This window comes from Aythya marila (assembly GCF_965140915.1).
Source record: "Aythya marila genome assembly, chromosome: 1".
Taxonomy (NCBI): Eukaryota; Metazoa; Chordata; class Aves; order Anseriformes; family Anatidae; genus Aythya; species Aythya marila.
Genome location: NC_139042.1, coordinates 88,493,083 through 88,513,639, shown reverse-complemented (window position 1 = coordinate 88,513,639; position 20,557 = coordinate 88,493,083). Strand labels below are relative to the sequence as shown.

The 20,557-nt window shown below is 42.5% G+C and overlaps 1 protein-coding gene across 1 annotated transcript; it reads right to left on the bottom strand.

Moving 5' to 3' along the window:
* Window positions 1–307: 307 nt before the first annotated feature.
* Window positions 308–20,116, bottom strand: XK (X-linked Kx blood group antigen, Kell and VPS13A binding protein). Its single transcript, XM_082784468.1, has 3 exons — window positions 19,840–20,116; window positions 11,306–11,568; window positions 308–4,307 (listed from the first exon to the last, which is right to left on the bottom strand). The coding sequence occupies exons 1-3, from the start codon at window positions 20,082–20,084 to the stop codon at window positions 3,481–3,483; spliced, it is 1,335 nt and encodes a 444-aa protein (XP_082640594.1). The 5' UTR covers window positions 20,085–20,116; the 3' UTR covers window positions 308–3,480.
* Between the last annotated feature and the right edge of the window lie 441 nt (window positions 20,117–20,557).

Here is a 20,557-nt window from a genome sequence, read left to right as displayed (position 1 = left end):
GTCACTTCTTTTAAACCACTAACAAATTCAGCTGAGATCCCCACCAGCTAAGTAGCATTAAAAGCACCACTGGATTTAGGTGAAGAACTCTCAGATCAATCACAGATTATTCTTCTGTCCAATTTACTTGAAAACATTTCTTCTGCTGTGTGGTACCAGATGACAGTGTGCTATATAACCTTTAACTTGGATTTCTGAGTGCAGTATACTAAGAACCGACACCAAAACAATGCAAGTTAGTGTTTCAACATTTTAATTCATGTTGTTTTACAAGTATAAAAGACGTACCAGATCTTGCATACTCATATACATGAACAATCCTTATTGAGCAATCCTTTGTGTAACTCAGGACTACTCAAGTGAGTTAAGTTTTTAACATTAGCCCTATACCCTGAACATATACACCTCTAACATTGAAAAACCACAGTAAACTCGCAGCAAGACATCACTCTTTCATATACATACACCCTTCCTGGATAATACTACCCTTCTCTCTGTGCAGCCACTAGGTGTATTGATGATAATACTATCTAGACTGTCACTATCCTGGGAAAATCTGCATCTCCTGGCATTATAGCACACTTCAGAAACATAAACTTGTCCTCTAAAACACTGGTCTTGATGCAACAGAACATGTCTGTCTCTGACTCCCTCTCATTCCCTCTTTCTACCAACAATGACAGCACCGCAGGATCAAAACATACACAGAGCAGTGATGTGGCTAGTCAGTCAATCTGCATGTGATGCTGCGGTGACACGAGGCACAGAAAAAGCAATGGCACTCACAGTTAATGAGGCACAGCAAAAAGAAGGACAGCAAGAGCAATGGCACTCATGTTTATGCTGTGTTTAAGCTGTATTTGGCTAGTATATGGCTAGTCTGTACCTAAGGCAAAACCATATGACAGTGATATAAGCCATACAATCTTATTTTCAAAACAGTGATTTAAATATTCAGGCTCCTATGCATGCACGTGAGAAGACTAGTATAAAAATAGGAAGTAATACGGTACATTCTCTAAAAATATGCATATACATTAGTCTTCATCATTAGCATGTAAAGTTGAATGATACTCACTGCATATATATACTGGACTCCTGACTGTCGTTTACAGCTCCCTCCTGTTGACTTCCCTGTAGCATAAGCATTTAAATAGCTGAGGTTTGTGAAGTTTTCACTGTTTTCAAGTGGCAAAATCACAATCAGACCATCACTTCCAGTGTCCAAAGTCTGATTTAAAGACTTGAGAGCTCTATTCTTAGCTGTGAAGTACTTCTACACATGAAGTCACTTTGTTCTCAAAGACTAAAATTTCTCACCTGGGTGCATATGTAGTTAGGCAATGACTTTAATTCCCTGATCATCAATGACTGTCCGACTATGAAGTTAGATATTCAGTTCTAAGAATACCTGAAAAATTGTCCCCATGTGCTGAACTATGAAGGTTTGGAATCAAGGGGTCACATTCTCACTTGCTCCTTTAACTCACCATTAAAAAACAAAACAAAACAAAACAGAAATACTCTTCTATATCTAGAAAAGTGCAAGGAAATATATACTGTACCTTTACGTACAGAAGTACAGAGAAATACTGTATTGTCTTCAAGGAATCACTTCACTATTCTAATGCTACTCAGAGAGAGAAGTTAGAGATGTTGGTTTTGGGTGTCTTCCCCAAATATATCAAGTACATTCCCATAGTAAGCTCATGTCAAAAACTCCTATTACCACCCACCAATAATTTAATGAGATCTACATACACATACCACACACATACACACATCGAGCAAAATGAAAAACATAACTCCATTATAAAACTGAAGTAGGAAGACATTCATTCACAGTGCAGTAAAGGAAAAAAATAAAAAATAAAAACAGCTTAGCTCTGTGCACTGCTGCATGTGATATCTCATTACAAATGACCTCAGACCCCAACTTGAGACATTTCTAATAAAACAGTGTTAATATCATCCCTACTGAAGAACTTCTCATCTTCCATAAAGTAGGATGGAAGTTAAGCTGAGGACACCAGAAGGTACTTTGAATCATGAATTGTTTTTTTTTTTTTCCACTAGCAGCCACAATACGTCATGCACAGAAGAAACCCAAGGTGCTAAGCCATCAAAGTGCAAAAAGCTTTCACTTATTTTTTTAAAATGCAGTTGTTTTCGTGTATTTTACTAAATTGTACTTCTTACCTGTCCACCTGCTAAAGTTTTCCCAGTGATTTGCAAAATACAGAAACACTTTATTTGTGGTGGTGATATAGTGCATTGAAGAAAAAGTCAACAACTTCAATTTTCTTTCAGATTTCAAGCCTGTGGTAATTCTGAGGTATAAGAAGCCTGAGGTTTTTGCAGTACTGATATCAACCTAGGCATAATACATCACAGCCTCAAAAAGGACTCAGTCTTTTCTGTCTCCATTTAACAAGTTACTGAGTTGCCTGTTTGGTGTACTATCAAACTGCTGACAAACACAGTAGCACTTGTCCCTACTAATTCTAGCCATCTAAAATGGAGACATGGTCAAGACTAGTGGTCAAGACATCTGGTTAACACTGAGAAATAGGTCTCCAGAAATGATCCGTGTCACCCAAGACAACATTTATGATGCGCTGAATCACTCACTGGAGATGCTCCCTGTAGAGCACGTACCTGACTAGTTCATACAATCCACCCAGCTTCTAGATATTTCAAGTCATGTAAAGCGAACCCCACCCTAACACAAATAATAAAGTATTATTTAAATGATTATATCAGAACAGTGAGCTATTCCAGAACATTACAATTAATGTGTTAAATTTAATTCCCTTACTAACAAGTAGCAAATATGAAGAGTAAAACAGTGCGTAAGCCAATAACCCCTCTGTCCATTCTCAGTAACAGTCACATTTCAGTATTAGTGCTGTCTAATTAGCTGTTTCTTGGCAACCTAGGCTCCTGTGCAATGTAGAAGTCAAATTCTTATGCCACAGAGAGAAGAATTATTTTATGACATTGATTAGAGTGTAAAAAAAGTCTGCCATCTGAGGAAAGCAGACCACAGCTACAGTCAATATATAGTCAAAGACTATACTCTGTTTCCATGCTAGGGCGGCATGCCTTAATGACATCCTATCTGAAATAAAATGCATTTCCTTCCATTCTCGGATTTCCTGAGTAAGATGAGAATCAGGCTAGTTTTTGAAGGATGTCTTCTATAACGATTTCAAATTGAGCACATGATAATAAAACCATGTCAAAAAGAATCTGAAACAGAAGTCTGCAAACAGTGACTGCTTTCTACATTCTACATAATCACGCACAGGTACACATACCCATAAACAATGTTTTCCATAAAGGTAGGCTTGTCAGTCTGCATGCGGTGTTCACCTGCAAGAAAGAAAACCCACCCACAAGACACAATATCCAAGATGCCCAACATTCCCAGCAGGTGACCTGCAACCTTCCCAAGGCACATACTTGTTTCCAGTTACACTAGGCATTGGAAGAAACACTTTGATGACGATTCCCATTTTGAGAATCTGTTGTCTTGTTACTGCTCTGTGATCCATCAGCATTTTCAGATGATTTCAACTCTGCCTTGTCTGTTACTCTGGTGGACTTGGGAGGCTTGCAGACAAAGCAGAGGAACTTGAAACAGGAGAGCAAACCTTCGGTAATGCTGGATGAAAAGAGTTTTTTGCACGGGTGACAGAACTGGTAGAACACCAACATGAAGAGGATAGCCATGCAGTAACCTATCAGGAGCTGCAAGACCAACAACGGGGCACAGACGTACAAGTAGATATCAGTTTTATAGATGTACCACATCAGCAGTAGGAATGCATTCTCAATGAATCGCAGCATATAATACACAGTCAGACGATACCAGTTTTGGGACTTGTTAATTAAGTCAGGATCATTGAGCTTCACCTGCACTGCCGACCAGCAGAACATGTTAATGCCTGCGTACAAGAAGGTGAGAAGGCACAAGACAATGGTGGTGCCGACCCTGCTCAATGCCTTCTCTATGTTCTCAGGAAATGGGGACTTGCTTTGCCAGAAGAGAATCCACGGGTAAAAGAAAAAAACAAAGAAATTCACTAGCACAACGGGGAGAGTCCAGATCTGAAGGACTGAGCTGAAAAGGACCAGCACTGTAACCCGTGTAGCAATTTCAAAGCTTCTCCACATGAATATGCAGAGGTAGGCAGCTGGTTTCACACTGATATCATAATCATCATACTTAATCTTAATAGCCAGGATGTTGCAGCGTAAGGCGCCATATACAATTGACAGGAGAGAAAGGACCATAAAAACACCTACAAAGAGAAAAGACAAATCAGAACCGTCATCTTCACAGAAGACATTGCATCAGAGTAATACAAAGCTGCAACTAGTTGTTTTCACAGCACTTCTAGGGATTCCCAGCAGAGTATAAAACCAAAAAATCCATTCTTTGTATCCACTTCTGGGTTCTTACTCTAACCCTGTGTCTGTTTTTGTTCCCATTTGTTACATTTCCAAGTAGACAGAAAGAGAAAAGGCAGTGAAAAAAAATCACAGGTGTCTCCCCACCACCTGCCCAGGACTGTTTGTGCATGTATTGTCCTTGGTGATTACACAGCTCAGTTGTAAGAGTATGCAAGTTGCTCTCAAGCAGTACTCTCACAGTCCTCCCTAAGGCCCTGGGGTCCTACTCACCCTCTGTACAGATGAATGACTGAGCCACAGAACCGAAAACTTTGGAGTTAGTTGGGCACACAGACACCACAGTGCTTTTGATGTTTTATGTTGAAGCAAATTGTCTAAGCTCACAGAAGGGTTATGGCATAGAGCTCAAAACTGAAAGTCAAAGCAGTTTAAACCCAAAAGCATCTGTACCTTTTTTTTTTTTTTTTTTTTGGCCTTTGTAGACAAATACTTGCTCACGTATCTATATTGTGATTTCCTATACATGTATTTTCCTTATGCAGCTATCTATATCATGCATTTAAAAATATTTATTTTAAAAATGTCTTAACATTTAGATCAACTCTCAGTATCTCCCATCTACCCAGTATCCCTCACGTGAAGGTTTCCCTCTATTAATGTTCTGTAGGAAGTAGAGGCAGGGACTGGCTTTTACCTGGCTTCTACTCCAGAAGCAGAAGGGCCAAGCTTTCTGGCTCTGCAGGAAGGACTTCTAACTTGTCACATGAAGGCTCACCCTGCTGTTTTGAGAGTCCTCAGGCACATTTAACAGCTGATTCTTGCCAACAAGAATGAAGAGAAGCAGAGGACAGAATTCTGAACTGCCCCATAACAACCAAGATGCAGCAATGCACAACCTCTGGGCTACAGCACTCCATTAACTGCCAGGTAGGAGATGTGCAAAATACAGTACTGAATTAACAAGTGCACTGAGATTGGGAACAAAGTAGGAGAAAGTTATGACCTAAGAAGGTATGGATGCATAAGAGCCCTGGACGTCACAGAATAAACACAAAAGCATCCCAGTGTTCAAGAGTGCACTCTTTTGTGCATAGCTTCTACACAATTTTTACCAACATGCTGAACAGCTGATACAGGGAACTAATTTCAGGCAACCCCATGCAATACTTTGACTTTCAATCTGCATTGTTTCCATGCAAGGATCATTTCCAATTTAAGTCAGTTAAGTACAGTAAAAAAATGTTTGTTTGTTTATCTATTTATTTATTTATTTTAAATTGTGTGAATGAAACTAACCAAGCTAACTGGTCATGCTACAGAGCATTATATTACACCAGATAGAACCAGATAAACAGAGATGGCAATTCTTGATTATGTCAATTACTTTTGTAATGCTTAGCTGCTAGTTATTGTTGCAGCCTTCAATTAGTTCATGTCATTATCCAATACATGAACTGGATTGCCTACTTTGCTATAGCTATTTAACCACGACTATCATGTTTTTCTAATGAAAGTTGCTAATTTCGGAGCATGACTTTGAAAGAAACAAGTGTATTTTAGGATCTCTAATAAGTTTCTCACAAGTTATTCTCTATCCTTTTAGCTAAACTCTCTCCCTCAACTACTTCTGAATTACTTTGGAAAAGAAATAATTCTTTATATCTAAATTTGGAATAGCTCAGTAAACTGCAATACTGAATTTTGAATACTCAGTAAATTGGAAAAAAAAAATGCCATTTTAATGGCACATTAATTTTGTATGTGCCAGTTTCATGTTGCATATATCCTTTGAAAATAGTTATTTTCTTGTTCCACATTTAAATTTTTATTGTGCATTTTTAAATATCTTTCCTACATCCCTACACTTGATCTGAGTTTTTTTAAACATTAGAAAGCATTGTCTAAATAAGGAAGAGCAAGTGAATAGAGTCAATAATACCAATGTGGTTCTTTCCAAAGTCACTCCTGTGGTTCCTTTCAAAACCTTTTCCTGTACTTTTGTGTTGAGTCTAGAACTGTGAGAGAACAGATAACTTCAATGAGCTAATTAAGCAAAATGATGCTCTCAGAATTTAAAAAATAAAAGCACACAGAGCAAGTAAACCACATACACAAACAAATCCACTGGAGAAAGAGTGCTTCTATCCTGGAACTCAAGCTTGTCTTCTGCTTCTGATTCCATTTTAGGGATTGTCAGTGAATCTCAACCTTGCCTTAATAACTCAAACCTTCAAAAGTAGCACTGCTCCACTGATAGAAACTACATTCATGCTGACTCTGGTTTAGTACTGTAATCCAGTTCAGCCGCTTTTCCAAAAGCTCAGTACTGCCACCAGACTACCAGTTCAAACATCACTTCTAAGTCTGTGATAAAGATGGTTTTAATCAACCATATGCAGAAATGTGGAAAGCTGATGTTATTGTTGCTTTCCCTTATGAACTGTCACCTCGTTGCCTGCTCACGATAAAGGAAAGTATCTTCCTTTGGAGAGTTTAAAATCCTTTAGCAGTTCTTATGAAGGTGGTGGCATTTCTGTTCTTCCTTCCTACTCATAGAAAACTATACTTTTCTCACAGATCAGAGTTGCACAGTCCCAGAATCATTCAGGTAGGCACTGTTTTACTTTTTGGTTTTGTCACTGCTACAGCTTTTAATGGAAAAAATGCATCTTTTTCAGCAGAATGATTTTATATTTAAATGGCAGGAAATCCCCTTTTTGGGATTATTTCATGTCTGTAAACGACTTTACTGCTGCTAATAGAAATTAGGAAAAAAAAAAAAAAAAAAACAAAAAAAAACAAACACCTTTAAACTTACAAAGGAAACAGATCTTTCACATTTGATACTGCATGCTGAGAACTGGCCTTTTTTCAAGGATAGTAGGCCAAGTCATGCAATCCTTCCACCTCCAGCCAGCTATTTTTGTCATTTAAAATAACTCAGGTCTTTTCAGCACCTCCTGGCTTTGAGCTTCACCAGGTGGTATTACCTAAGCAAAGCAGTCCTGTTGGCTGTCCAGCACTGTGTAAGCAGTCACTAGCCTGATGTCAGCCATTCCTTAAATGCAATATTTCAGTTGGCTCTAACACAATGCATGATAGTGACAGATGTGGTAGCATTTAGTACAAACTGAAGCCAAAATGCAAAAGAGAGATTGTATTGGATTTACATGGCAAGGTTTTGGTATCAGGCAGCTGCAGGGGTGGCCTCTGTGAGAAGAGCCCAACAGCTGCCCCATGTCAGAAAAGGGCCAGCTCCAGCTGCCTCCAAAGGGACTCACCACTGGCCAGAGCCAGGCCAACAGATGATGTTGTCTGTGCCTCTGTGAGAACAGATTTAAGAAAGGAAAAACAAACAAACAAACAAACAAGCAAAAAAACCTGCTGCACCACAGCAGCTGTGAGACAGGAGTGAGACCCAGCCCTGCAGCCCCCCAGGTGAATGCAGCAGGAGGACAGGAGGTGCTCCAGGCAGGCAGCAGCAGTTCCCCTGCGGCCTGTGCAGGGAGAGGCCCCTGGTGGAGCAGGCTGTCCCCCTGCAGCCCATGGGTCCCACATGGAGCAGATCTCCACGCTGCAGCCCGTGGAGGACACCCGTGGAGCAGGTGGATGTGACCTGGAGGAGGCTGCGGCCCATGGAGAACCCCCACAGGAGCAGACCCCGGGCCAGTGCTGCAGCCTGTGGAGGGCTCTATTCTGCTTTTGCAACTTTTTACTCCTCCACATCTTATGCTCTTGGCAGACAGTGAAATGATAATTTTAGATAATGACAGACACTGGCAAGAATCTGATCATCCAGAATAAAACATACAGGGAAATTCATTATTGCCATGAACTACACAAGAAAGACACAACATGGCACAGCTCTGGTTAACAAAGGATTAGTCAAGGTTGCACATTCCTTTCAGAACTGGAAGGAGCTTTCAGAACTTTCAATACTGGAAGTAGTAATGAGTTTCAAACAGATCTAAAAGGGACAAACCATATTACAGAATCATAGAATCTCTTAAGTTGGAAAAAACCTCCAAGATCATCAAGTCCAACCTAGCACTGCCAAGTCTCCTGAGTTGTCAGGAGTGGGAGGTGGCATGATGGTAAACAGTTTTAGATTCATGGATGTTAGTGTCCTTATTACCACTGATCAAGCAGAATCTACACAGAATAACAGACAAGGTAATGCAGGGATCCAGAAAAATATAGACTGATGAGAAGACAAAAAATATCGAAATCAGAAGACAAGAAGAAAAGCATAACAGTTATAACATGGACAGATGTAAAGGAGTATGTCAAAAAAACAGGGAAGTTGAAGACATCTGAAGTGTGGAAGAAGAGCTGGACTGGCTGCTGATTACTTTGATAATGCCACGAGATCCAAAAGGCTGAAGTCATGTCTCTGTACATAAGAATCCCCATGTACACATTACAAACAACAAGCTGATACTGTGGTATGTATCATTCCTGCTTGCTGTGTAGGCTGAATAACACTGCTGGACGAAAGATATTACTGCTGAAATAAGCTGGCTGAAGAGCATAGAAAGTCTCAAAACTTCAGAAGGTAAGATACAAACAGAAGTGGTTATGACTTAAGATACAAACAGATGTGGTTATGACTTAATTTTTCATTGAATCATAAAATGGTTTGGGTTGGAAGGAACCTTAAAGATCATCTAATTCCAGCCCCCCTGCCATGGACAGGGATGCCACGCACTAGATCAAGTTGCCCAGGGTCCCATGGTCTTGAACACCTCCAGGGATGGGGCATCCACAGCTTCTCTGGGCAACCTGTTCCAGTTCCTCACCACTCTCTTAGTGAAGAATTTACTCCTAATCTCCAATCTAAATATCTCCTCTTTTAGTTTAAAACCATTACCCCTTGTCCTATGATTATCTACCAAATAAAAAATTGCTATCTTTTTTATAAGCCCCTTTTACGTATTGAAAGGATGCAGTGAGGTCCTTTTCTTTTTCAGGCTGAATGTTCCTGACTCTCTCAGCCTTTCTTCACAGGAGAGGTGCTCCAGCCCTCTGATCACCTTCATGGCCCTCCTCTGGACCCGCTCTAACAGCCCCACATTCTTCTGGTGCTGGAGGCCCCAGACCTGGATGCAGCACCCCAAGTGGAGCCTCACAAGGACAGAGCAGAGGGGCACAATCAACTTCCTCATCCTGCTGGCCACTCGTCTGTTGATGCAGCCCAGGACGCAGTTGGCCTTCTGGGCTGCAAGAATGCACTACTGGCTCATTTTGAGCTTTTTGTCCATCAGAACTCTCAAGTTCCTCCCAAGACTTCATCAGAACTCATTTTTCTGGTGAATGAGTTCTTATGGACACTGCCATTGTTCTAGATCATGGATTGAGAAAATATATATATATTTTTTTCTTTTTGATTTTTGTATTTTACAATAACACAGGACCTGCTATACAGGTAGCTCCTGGGAGACACGAGGTAAATACTGCATTTGCTGGTGGTGTATTGCCCTCTCTTTCTATTCATACATATTCACTGAACTCCCTGGTGAGCCACCTTAGCTCTGGTTGTTTAACTTCACCTTCACTTCATCCACTCATCAGTCTGTGAGAAAGAATTTACCTTGGCAGTGACAAATAAAAGTCACAAGTAATAAGGAGTTACAAATCATTATTAAATATGCATTTTTCTAATGATCTGGACTCAGGGCTTCTCCTTGGCAATCACGACCAATAAGGTCAACACTAGTAATAGAAGAAATACAATAAAAAGGTGACCTTTCTTAAACAAATGCCATCTCCAGCAAAGTGCTTGGAAACTGTGCTAATTACACTGCTCAGCAAAGAATTCAACTGCTTCGTCCTTATCCCAAATCACAGATTTCGTGGTTATTTGAAGAACCTACTTTATCTGTGAAGTACTCAGAAACTCAGGAGCAATGTCTTTCAAGTATCAACTGCTATAACGTTAAACAAGTACTTTTGTATGAAGACCTTCACCTGTTGTAATATTTCTTTATGCTGACTAACCCTTCAGCATGCTTTTTTTTTCCATCCCCTGAGTTGTGAGGAAAACCCTGACATTACTATAAAGGCTTCTTCAAAACAAACAAGGCCTTCAGAAGACCTGTGGCCTCTCAAGGTGTCGTAGCTACAAGAGCCATTTTGTATTTCAGGGGAAATCCTGCAAGTTCTCACAGGTGTAAAAGGCCTTTCTAACATCAAAAAACCAGTTGTCCTACCACCACATGGTGCAGGTTCTCCTATTAGCAACCAGCCACCAAATCAAGATTGTATTTCCACAGAGCTGGATCATATCATGGAGCAAGATGTGAAGAGTCCCATGGTAAGAGAGATGTGTCCTGGTAAGTCCATGTGGTGCAGCATTGCGTGGTGAAGACTTAACAGCTTGGGTCCAGAGATGAGATGGTAACATTTGCATACTAAGTTATGCCTTTTGATTCCAAATTCAGATGCTGGCACAAGTAAAAACAGTTTGTGGCCTCAGTCACACTGCATTCCTGAAAGTACACCTTTCATAATGTATTGTGACAAAATATGCTCTGCATTGTACCCCAAGGAATTTTCTAGGAATTTTGCTCAGAAGCCAAAAGGGAAGAGAGTTGTGTGGTTTTTTTTCTCTTCATGAAAACAGCTCAGTCCCTCCAGCTGCCTCCCTCTCATACCATAAGGGCCACTTATCAAATTAATGCTTCTACAGCAACAGAAGTACGTTAAAGGAAACGTTAGTCTAAAACATGATGACATAAACTTTGTCAGCAACACCACTGTCAAAAGCTAACAGATGAAACCATTTGCAATGTGTACAGCTCTTGTCAGAGGCTGCTACTCCTGACCGCTGACCCTCCTCCTCTCCCTCCCACCAAATTACGGAGGCAATATCAACAGCTCTACCTACTTCTGGCAGCCGTTATCTCCTGCTGCAGGACACAGATGTAGAGCTGGAGCGTGAGCTGGGGAGCTGAGCCGAGGAATGCCTGGATCACAGAGGCCCTGCTGAATGCAGACCTGTGCGTACACAGCTTGCCTTCGGCCTGGCCCACTTCCTTCTCAACTTCTTCCGAGTACCCATCCTTGGGCATCTGCCTCTTCTTCGTGATGCTGACATATGGCTCTTCGACTCTGCCGGCATGGAAGTAAATGTAAAAGACTTCCACACACCTACAAGCAAATCAGTAAATAGAATAACAGGAACAAATGAAACCACAGCATAGGGATTCCCCTTGCTTAGCATTTTAAGCCATTTTGTACAAAGTCACTAAGTCTTTTGTTTACAGAGCAAACCTTGCACATATTCTCCTCTTGGTACATTTGCAATAGGACAGATTTTGCCATGCAAAACATGACCTGTATGTGATGTTAGGGCAAGAATCTGGGAGCACCATTGGGGCTGCTTGTAGGAATACTTGGACATAGTAGGAGGTTTAGCTTTTTCTACAAGCTGCCCATATTCTCTGCTGTCCTGTTAAAGTTCTTAAACTACTCATCCACCACAAGTTTCCCAGCCCGGGACCCAAGCTGAAAGTGTTTCTTTAGATTTTTTCGCCTTCTGGTGTTATCCATACACCTGTTAACCAATTGGACACAACAATAAATCCACTTCTCCTACCTTTGTCTTAAGCAAAACTTCTCAAGACATTGGAGAGAAGCTCAGAGTACAAGTGGGTGCATGCACCTCAAACACAGCTGGACTCAAACCCTTGCTTGCTCAAATCCTTGTCCAAACCCTTGCAAACCTTTGGTCCAAAAATACAAGTAATAAGCAATAGCAGCAACAATGAGAACAAGCAGTTTAGCACCTCACAACTCATGATATTAGCTTGTTTTAAAAAGATACAGAAACAGCACCTTTACTCCTTACATTTGCTTAGCTTTACTGAAACACTTAAGAAATATGAAACAGTCTTGCAAAACTATTCTAAATTAGAAGGTGCAGTATTTCCAGTTCCTGCAGTTATTCTTCATTTTAAAACATTGCTGATCCAAACTTTCTTGTTTATGTAGCTCTAACTTGCCACACATTAACTTCCAAGGAAAAAAAAGTTGTGCCAGTACATACATTTTTATTCAGAAATTACATATTGTTTTAACATGTTTTATTACAAGTCGCCTCTACCCATGCACAGAGAATAACCTACACACTAGAGCGGGAATGGAAAAAGGATGAAGGGGTTGGCATCAGCAAGTGCTACAGCAATGAGGATAATACGGCTCCCTGAGTACTGAAGAAGATAATACAGCCTCAGGCAGACTTCTGAAAGGAAAGTTTCTAAAACTTCCTTCCAACAATCAATTTTGGACTAGCAAAATTTTTACAGACACTATTTTAAGAGAGTTCTGTGGTATGAAAGTGTCAAGGGTGGGCTTTGGTGTCAAGCAGGAACTGAAACACTTAAAGGAACAGTCAGCATTGTCTGAGAAGTAATAATGAGCAACTATCTGCTGAGGTATAGGCGAAGTTGCAAGATGAGGGGGAAGAGAGAGGAAAGAAATGCTCTATTTCTGTCACATTGCATAGGGTCCTGAAGATACAGAGCTTGCTGTGGAGAAGTCTATATATAGTAGAAACATAAAGGACAAACAGTATTGGCTACTGAAAACAAAAAATCCTCCGAAACCTAAACCCAATGTGGACAAAAACTATTTTGTCTTTTACGCCTAACGCTGCCACTTCAAAACCAAAACCACCTGATGCGTGAGCTGCACAATTAATGACAGATGGCTTCCACTGAAGCTCTCTCCCAGCTGAGAGATGATTTCAAGGGGAGTGGAAACCCCAATTGCATGGGCACCCTGTGACACCATGTCTAGTCACAGCTCTTCTCATGGTTGGACACGTATGTCATCATCCTCTTTTGTAGGCATCATCCTCTGATGAGGACTCAGATGTCTTCTTTCTCTCCACAGTGCCCTACTGAGGTTCATCTCTACCCGGTTGCTTCCATAGATAACTGCTGCTGGAATGCAGTAATCCGAGTCTTTTCTAGGCCAAATTTGGCCAATGTGCTTTTGCAATATGCAAATAAGGCTTGTCTTCTATTTAAAAGTATCTCACAATTACAAAGCATAGACCTATGCTTGCCTGAAACCATTAGCTTCCATTACATTTTCAGCTTCCCCCACTCCTCCTCACTGCCCCCTAAGAACTGACAATTCAGTCTTTTGGAGGAAAGCCTTTAAAGGCCTTTTAGAGGAAAGTCCGTAGACTGATCTAAAAAGCAGCACTGATAAAAGTTAATTTCCCCCCCCTAACTGGACCACTAGCAAGTTTCATCTGGTCTAGATGGAGAGCAGTTTCAGTATACTGTAGTGCTATCCTTGACTCAATAGGCTTCAGCTACCATGCTCACTAAAAATATCTGAAAGGCCTGGTGCGCCGGAGGCTCCATTCACAGTGGTGACTTTCTATTTTCCCTTTGTTAAACTTTTCAGTCCCTGCCAGCTTTGTTCCATGTGAAAGAATCCATACTGCCAAAAATAAAGTGTGAAAAATTAATAAAGCACAATAGCTTATGAAGCCAATAGAGATTTTGAAAACAACAAATTGATTTTATTCCAAAAGAGAGGTCCCAGAACATTTATGTCTTGCTTAGTATTCACCACCCCCTATTCATCCTGAGCTGAGGGCAAGTCTGAAGCTATTACGGAAAATGAGATCTCAGCATCAGCCTCTGAACTCTTGCAGTGCATGATTAAAAGCAGATATAGCTGAGGGACCCATCCAACAAATTTGAGGTAATCCCATAAAAGAGGTGATAAGATTCACAGTATTTGCTACAGTCAGAAGGCCTACTACCAAGAAAAAGATGGGTTTTGGAGCAAGCACTTGATTTGTATTTATTAGGTAGGTATTAAGTAACGGTATATTGGCTCCACTTTTATGATGGGAAACGTTTCCAATACAGTGTGAAATGAATGTTCTGATCAGCACACCTTACAGCCAGAGGAGACTTTAACCAGTACAACAGAGCAATACAAATGATATGTGCAAGCACTCAGCCTTCATCAGTAGTGATGCCCATCTTCTCTCAAGTCCTAACCACCCCATACAAGAGTGTCTCTGGAGATGATGCCTTCTGGGGCCCACAACAAATATATTCAAGACTGCACCTGGTGCCACAGCCCATGCAGCAGCTTCAAGCTCTTCTACAGAATGGGGAATTCTGGAGAAGACCCCACTGATCACCATTCACCCCTGCTCTGGAGGAACAGGAGTGGGACGTCCCATGTTCTGCAGAAACCATTTCCTGCAGTTCAGGGACGTTTAGGGCCCTTCAGCAGATCCTCATACGGAGTCAAGCAGAAGGCCTTCAGCTTGGGAGTTACACAGGATGCAAAGCAATGCCAGCTGTAGTACAGGCTAAGGAGGAACTAAAATTAATTCAAAGGAAAAAAAATCAAACCTACTCTACACACTGGAAGTTAAGAGGTGGGAAAGAGATGTGCTGCTTTCTCCTCTGCTGCCGAATCTTGGCAGAGGGATGAGCTGTACTTTTTCAAGGGTCCTGATGGTGCTTGCAAAGAGTGATTCAGCAGCAACATATACGTCTTCCACACTGTCTGTAGGAGGAATAATCCTATGCCTGTTAAGAGCAAGCACCTCATTCCCTCTTTTAATCATGGATGCGTGGGATTTAAATACAGGCAAAATAATGGTGCTATGGAGAAGGAGCAGGCAATGAAGACATGGATCTTCCCACATCCAACAAGTGCTCCAAGAGCAAACATCCATTTGAGAAGCCTACCCAGATAAGTTCATTGCAAATGTACAAATGGATTTCTCTGACGCCTCCATTTTTTAAAATCCTTTCCTTTAGTGCAGCATGCAAAAAGACTGATCACTCCTGCAGAACTACTTACCTGTGTCAGACAAAGACTTGTTCTCACTCATTTTTCTACCTTCCAACTGCACTGACTTTCTGTTCATCGCATCTTGGACACCTAACACATCTGCTCAAGAAAAAAACAAAAACAAAAACAAAAACAAAAACAAACCTGAAGAGGGTCTAAGGCATATTCATCCCATCTGGAAAAGAGGGAGATGCACCAACAGTTGTAAAGCTAGCTAGCTGAATCTCCTAAAGTCACATCTGCCAATGGTAGTCCTACAACAAAAAGAGTTTTTTAGACCTGTGCTATTCTGAACTATAAAGCAGGTCGCTAGGAAAGAGAGACCACCCACAGGAGACAATGCTTCTCCACAACAAGGCTTACTAAGCTAAAATGGTGAAAATAATGCGTATTATATTTCAAACTGTAGAATTAGGTGCCCAAAATATTAATAACTGATCATTTCAGCCTACCAGTGTTTTCTATTGTTTTCTACAGCTCACAGATATCCAACATCAGCCATAACAACTGCTCCTCTGGCAGTTTGACTCAAACTTCCCACTACCTCTCCTTTGCTGCTGTCTGCATGGTACATACATGCACATCATTTTGTTTCTCCTTACGAAACAAAGCCTGGTCCCATTTAAAATCTATACCGTATGTCCTTGTCCCAATAAAATCTGGGGAAAACAGTCATTGCTATTCTATATATGGGTCTATTTTATTTGCTTTCAATTTTTTTTTTTATTTTCACAAGAGAAATTAATCTGGCAAACAGAGCCAACTTCATGACCACAAGTCCTGTCTGTTCAAGTCTGGTGGAAATCTATGTTCCTTACTTCACCCCCCTCACCTACTAATAGCTTGCAGAATAGAAAAGGGTAAATAAGTTAACAGGGGTTTCTGTAGCACCCTTCACAAAGCGTTATTTGCATTCCAAACAAATCCTTAGGTGCAGAGCAATACAATAGCAAAAACACATCCAGTGTTTTATTGGAATTGTTGAAGTATCTGAAATCTTGAGACTATCTTGGTGTTACAGGTGTTGTCCAAATGGACAGAGAACAAAGAGACAACCCTTGGTCCAGGAGAAGCCAGTAATAAGCCAAAAACATCATTGTAGTCTTTTCCAAATAAAATAAAAATGTCTTAAATCTCTCATTGAACTTGGCTATCATTTTAAGTCCTCTTTTGTGTTGTAATTTATTTTGCATGGTAAAATAATCTCATCTGAGAAAAAAAAAAAAAAAAAGAAAAAAAGAAAGAAAGAAAAGATAGAAAAGAAGAGAAATATCCAAACATTTTCTAAGTATCCAGATGCATTACTGCATTCATGAGAAGTGGCACCAACCTGAAATGCTGCAGGACTCCCCCCAGTGCCCAGAAAACTGCAGTCAACTTGTTCAGCCAACTACTGCAAGCTGTTTCTGTCAGCCTATGCCCTGGAGATCTGCGTCAGGCCATCAGAGGGGATTAGGAATTTTACTCCACAAACTGCTCTGACTTTATAGAGACACTGTTCTTAGGGGGAGAAGGAATTAAGAAGGGCAGGCAAACAGTACTCTGCAGGTACAGCACGTGACCTCCGCAGGAAGAGGGGAGCATCCTAATTTTAGTGCTTCCAGCGGCAGGCCAGTGAGTGCCTCGAGAACAGGTGGAGTGTGGGTGTCTGGGGAAAGCAGTAGCATGTAAGAAGGTTTCATAAGAGAATATGTTTTTTTTTTTTCTCCTGTAACACACAGGATTCAAAATAGGCCAGACCATTTGGCTTGCTAAGCTAAATACACTCCTTCCCCTACCAAGATATTTCCATGCTGTTCTCCAAAATTCAGTCTTAATTTTTAGGGGAAAGAAAAGGGGGGAAAAATTTCTTCATGATCATAAAGGTAGACATCTCCCATATGTACAAGTGCTGTCAACCAGTGTACTGATGTTTGAGTATTCGAGTCTGACCAGAGAAACACTAAATAACCTGTATCGTGCCACAAACCCAAGAGAGATGGTTAAAAAGCTAATGCTGGCTTTCTTAAGGCCAGCCAAAGCAGACCAGCCTCTATTGAATTATACCAAGCCATTAAGGCTCCAGGCTATTTAGCATTTCCTTCTGATGTTGCAAGTGGACAAAGTCTGTGACAACTCTACTGCCTGTGTCCTGTTTGAACTAATTTGACTCAAAAAACATGCTGGGCTGTGGAAGTGTGGAAGTTTGAAAACAGGAGATGGCATGAGGCTTTGTGCTGTGGATACAAATTCTTGGGGTCCAACAGAGCTCACTGTGCACATCAGCTGGCTCTGTTGTGTGTCCTGGTGTGTATTTTGGATAGAAGTGATAAAAGGCTATCATTCAGAACAGATCATCCAATTTTTACCCCTTTTCTTCAGTCCCTAGGAACTAGTGGAACTAGGAACTACTATAAGTAGTTTTGAATAAAAAAAAATATTTAAGTGAAAAAAACAACCAACAACATAGGACAGAGACAGGGATAAACAAACCAGCAGCCCTTTTTAAAACAAGGAAGCAGATGACTAACAGCATCAGGGCGCTCTCATTCAAAGCATCAAGGTTTGCCTAAATGGATGGGACCAAATGGCCTCAGGGACATTGTTTCTCTTCATCTCTCAGTGGTAAAAGCCACAGTGAAGCGATAATACAGCAACATGTTTTGCCTTCTAGCTATCCCCCTCCACTTGTGTACATTCCAGTCCACACAAGACAGAAAGCCTACTGTGCAAATCGGGGAATGGTGACATATTTCACGTGCTGAAAACACTTCAGCATTCCCAGCTTTGATCTACACTTGCTGGGAATTGACATGTTTCCTCTCCGGCCACACAACAGTGTTTAGTGGCAGCAGAAAGGAAGGCAAGGCAGAGTAAAACAAAATCCCTCACTGTCCATCTCAGACCAATCACTTCACCTTCCCACCCTCCTGTAATGTATCCTACGAGTAGATACATTTCTCTGAATCCAAAGAGGTCATTTTCTCTGAAACTTCCTCTTAATTTGTAGAGTCCCTGCAGCCTTTTGCTGGAAGCAAGTTTTTCAGGTGGCATGTGTACCACCCTCTTTTAATTAATAGTTATAATTTTGGTTATCCCGGGTCTAGAGAGAGGCTGATATGCATCTCCTCATGCTGCCTACACGATGCCATGGGAACTGTGGCACAGGCACACCACAACACCTCCAAACTCTCTGGAAATGCTGAGGTAGCAGATATTGGAGGAGGTGCACACACACTCACTGCAGCCTTCATGGACAAGAGAGGGCTCCCAGATGCCCACTGGTTTCACAGCAACGACTGTACCTGGGAGTTCACTGACAGCAGACAACATTTCCTATGTGACATGTGGCTTGTGTTGTAAGCAGATAAGCTTACTGTTGAGGTGGAAAGGAAAAGTGAAATCGCACTTGGTTAAGGTTGAAGCAGAAGTCTATGTCTCTTCCAGAAAATTAGAAAGAAAAATTACTAATTTGTTGTTGCTGTTTATGTCCTTTGTTACTTCTTCACATCTTGCAGCTTGACATGACAGTCATTTCGGGTTTGTCCCCAAGCAACTGTTTTAGAAGGGCAAAAATCCTGAACAGCCTCTTTATTTTGAGAGTTCTCTTTGGGTCCACTCCTGTTTTCCAAAAAAAAAAAAAAAGTGTGCAAGTATTTTGTTCTTCACTTTTAGAAAGCCAGAGCTCTTCAAGAACCTGTTATGCTGTAACACAGTAATTGTTATGCCATAACAGGGTAATCTCTTTAAAGTATTAACAAAAACAAACGAGCCAGGGTTACACAGGAATTCAATGTTGTTGTTTTTGTGAAGTGTAAGACGTTCTGAAACACCCAAGCTGTTCACCCTCGTCAGTTTGAGCTTAACAAACCTTCCATTTCCACACTGTCTGGGAGTTTCAGAAAGCTGGGGACACTTCTCCTAACCTCCGCTCCACAGATACCACATTTATTCCTCTTGCCTTTTAAAGATTTGACTGTAATGAAAATAAATTCCCAAATAAACTGGAAACAAAAGACCCCAGCCAATGTTTTGTCGTGGGTTTTCACCAACTCTCTAACTTTTCACCTGCCTTTTTAATTTTTTTTTCTTCCCTAAGGATGTTTTCCATCAGTTGGACTCAGGCTGTACAATTCTGCGAGGCTGATTTGGGGCAGCTCGGTGCCCGAAAAAAGCGACGGGTTAGGGCGTCACCGGCATTTCCAACAGGCTGGGACTCTTTGCTGTCCTTTTAAAGGGGAGACCGAGCAAGCCTTCCCTTCTCTCGTGGAAGTAACCTTGGGGTGTGCGGCCAGGGGATGAGGCGGCAGCGAACAAACACAGCCGCCGCACGGCTTATCTCACATCCACCCGGGCAGAAGCTACGCGCAGAAAGCACCGAGAAAAAAAAAAAAAAAAAAAAAAAAAAAAGCCAGAAGGAAGGAAAGAAGCACCAAAACACGCACCGTATGGGCTCTGCAGGACCACAGCACCCCTGCCCCCAGCCCCCGGGCAGGGTCTGCGCCTCACCCCCCCCGGCAGCTCGCAGGCACCGCCGCCCTCCGCCCCCCCCGGGGCTCCCCTCCGCCCCCCGAGCAGGAGCCGGGGGGGTCCCTCACCGACCTGACGAGGGGCCCGAGCTGCAGGAGGTGCAGCAGCAGCACCAGCGGGCGGTCGCGGCTCACGTCGCGGTGGATGAAGACCAGGCTGAGCTGCACCAGCGCGCAGGGCAGCAGGGCGAAGAGCAGCGTCAGCCACTGCCACATGCGGTCCCCCGCCGCCCGGTACGCGCCGCTCAGGCACAGCGCGGCCGCCGTCTCGGCCACGAAGAGGACGACGGAGACCAGGACGGAGCCGGGGAATTTCATCGCCGCTGCCGCAGCCCCGGCCCGACAGACGGACCGACACACGGACAGACAGACCGACACACGGACCGGGCGCCGCGCAGCGCGGCCGCCGCCCGCCAGAGGGGGCCGCAGGGCCCGCGGCCGCCGCCCGGCGCCGCCGCTCCCCCCTCAGCCTCGCCTCGCACGCCCCCGTGGCCACAAAACCCAAAGGGTGGACCGCGAGAGCCGCTGTAGGGCGGTGTGCGCATCCCACAGCCTCTCCCCTTTCTCCTCAGGGGGCAGGAGACGATCCCTGCCCGTCCCTCTCCCCTGCGGAGCTCGGGATGTGGCTCAGGGCACCCTGCGGGTGGCAAAAGGAGTAGCCCAAGGGGCAAGGCTGGCCTTTGCAGGCTCTCCATAACACCCCTGGAGAGATGAAACACCCTGATTATAAACACCTGGGGCATCAGCTCGGGCCTGCACACAGTGCCGAGGAGGGGTCTTCAGTCGCTGCC